This window comes from Vigna radiata, unplaced genomic scaffold, assembly GCF_000741045.1.
Source record: "Vigna radiata var. radiata cultivar VC1973A unplaced genomic scaffold, Vradiata_ver6 scaffold_238, whole genome shotgun sequence".
Lineage (NCBI taxonomy): Eukaryota > Viridiplantae > Streptophyta > Magnoliopsida > Fabales > Fabaceae > Vigna > Vigna radiata.
This window is the reverse complement of record NW_014543126.1, coordinates 268,479-269,838: the sequence shown is the minus strand read 5'-3', so window position 1 is coordinate 269,838 and position 1,360 is coordinate 268,479. Positions and strand designations below refer to the sequence as shown.

Below are 1,360 nucleotides of genomic sequence, written 5' to 3'. Positions count from 1 at the left end.
TCATGTTGATATGCTCAAAATCATTTGATTCATGAATTGATTGGGGATCAATGAATCCATAATCATTAGAACGCCCCAACTTGTTACTNACCCCAGACATATACCTGAAATCAAAAATTAACTTTGATATAAGGATACTTGATATATAAATCAATTTTATATATAAATAATTGCTCATAGACTTACATGATCCATAGCTGAATAATTATAATATTCAACTCTTGTGTTCCCGACGCAAGCTCACGGACATCTTGGCTATGAAGGTATATTGGGTCCTTAGAGCCTGTCCCAAATACATTAGCATCATACTCAACCTCCAAAGGCTTCTCATCAAGGATGTCAGCAAGTAGATGCAATGAAGCAAGAGGATCATCCTCAGATAGAAGAATTTTCTCCTGTGCCTGCGTCTGTTGTTACATGAAAAAATACGATAAGTTTTGACATCAAAAACCTTTAAAATTGAGAAGTGTAAAGAAGAATTTCATACCGAGGGGTCAGAAACTGGTTTAACCAAAAATTTAGGCCAACTGATAAACGACTTAAATGCTTGTTCCACAGTGAAAATCACTTCCGTGGACAGAGGAACCGGGGCATCTGGTATGATCATTTCATCCACTAAGACCTTCACCTCATCCTCTAATAGTTGCATACCATGACATACAGTCGTTGACCTAAACTCTGTTCCACGAGCTACTAGCACCATCTCAGTATCCTCTAAAATGTATAGCAGACATGGACTACCATCGTCCATGTCATCCTCTGGGATGGCTGCTGCGGAACAACTTCCTTTCCCNCTTCTCCCTGTCAGAGTAAATGTTAGATTATACAAAAGATAGAAATAATTGCACATAAATGTTTATTAAGTTTACCTGTGGGAGGGGGAGGGATAACATGTTCCTGTATAGGAGATGGCACCGGGCGTATGCTCTGAAACTGCTGCTGAAACATGACCTGGAATTCAGCCCTCACCTCAGCCCTGATCTCCTCTCTAAGGTCTTCTCGAACCTTTTTTGTGATCTCTTTTGTCATCCTTTGTGTATCGTTGTATGAATATGAAGGCTGACGAGAAGAGCTCCCAAAATAATCTTTAATTCCTATTCCAGAACCTGCAGCACGTACACGTCCANGGTGCTCAGGTCGTCCAATCACAGCAGCAAGAATATCGTGGCAACCCTCTGGAGTGAATTGGCCTTGGGAGCTCTGCTCAACCAAGGCGTCCTGTAACATTACAAAACACCATTATTCTTTAAATAGTTTAATGTAGTATGTATAATGACAATACTTATTATTTTAGGAATAGTGGTAACTTACAATTCTTTCAAAAATCTCTCGTGCAGTGTCGGAAAAGTAGGTGCCCGAT

General features: G+C 39.9%; 1 protein-coding gene across 1 annotated transcript; it reads right to left on the bottom strand.

Annotated features, from left to right (window-relative positions):
* Nucleotides 1-83: 83 nt before the first annotated feature.
* On the bottom strand, nucleotides 84-1,110 carry LOC111241037. Its single transcript, XM_022777426.1, has 3 exons — nucleotides 488-1,110; nucleotides 363-407; nucleotides 84-104 (listed from the first exon to the last, which is right to left on the bottom strand). Exons 1-3 carry the CDS (start codon nucleotides 848-850, stop codon nucleotides 84-86), a joined length of 429 nt encoding a protein of 142 aa, XP_022633147.1. The 5' UTR covers nucleotides 851-1,110.
* Between the last annotated feature and the right edge of the window lie 250 nt (nucleotides 1,111-1,360).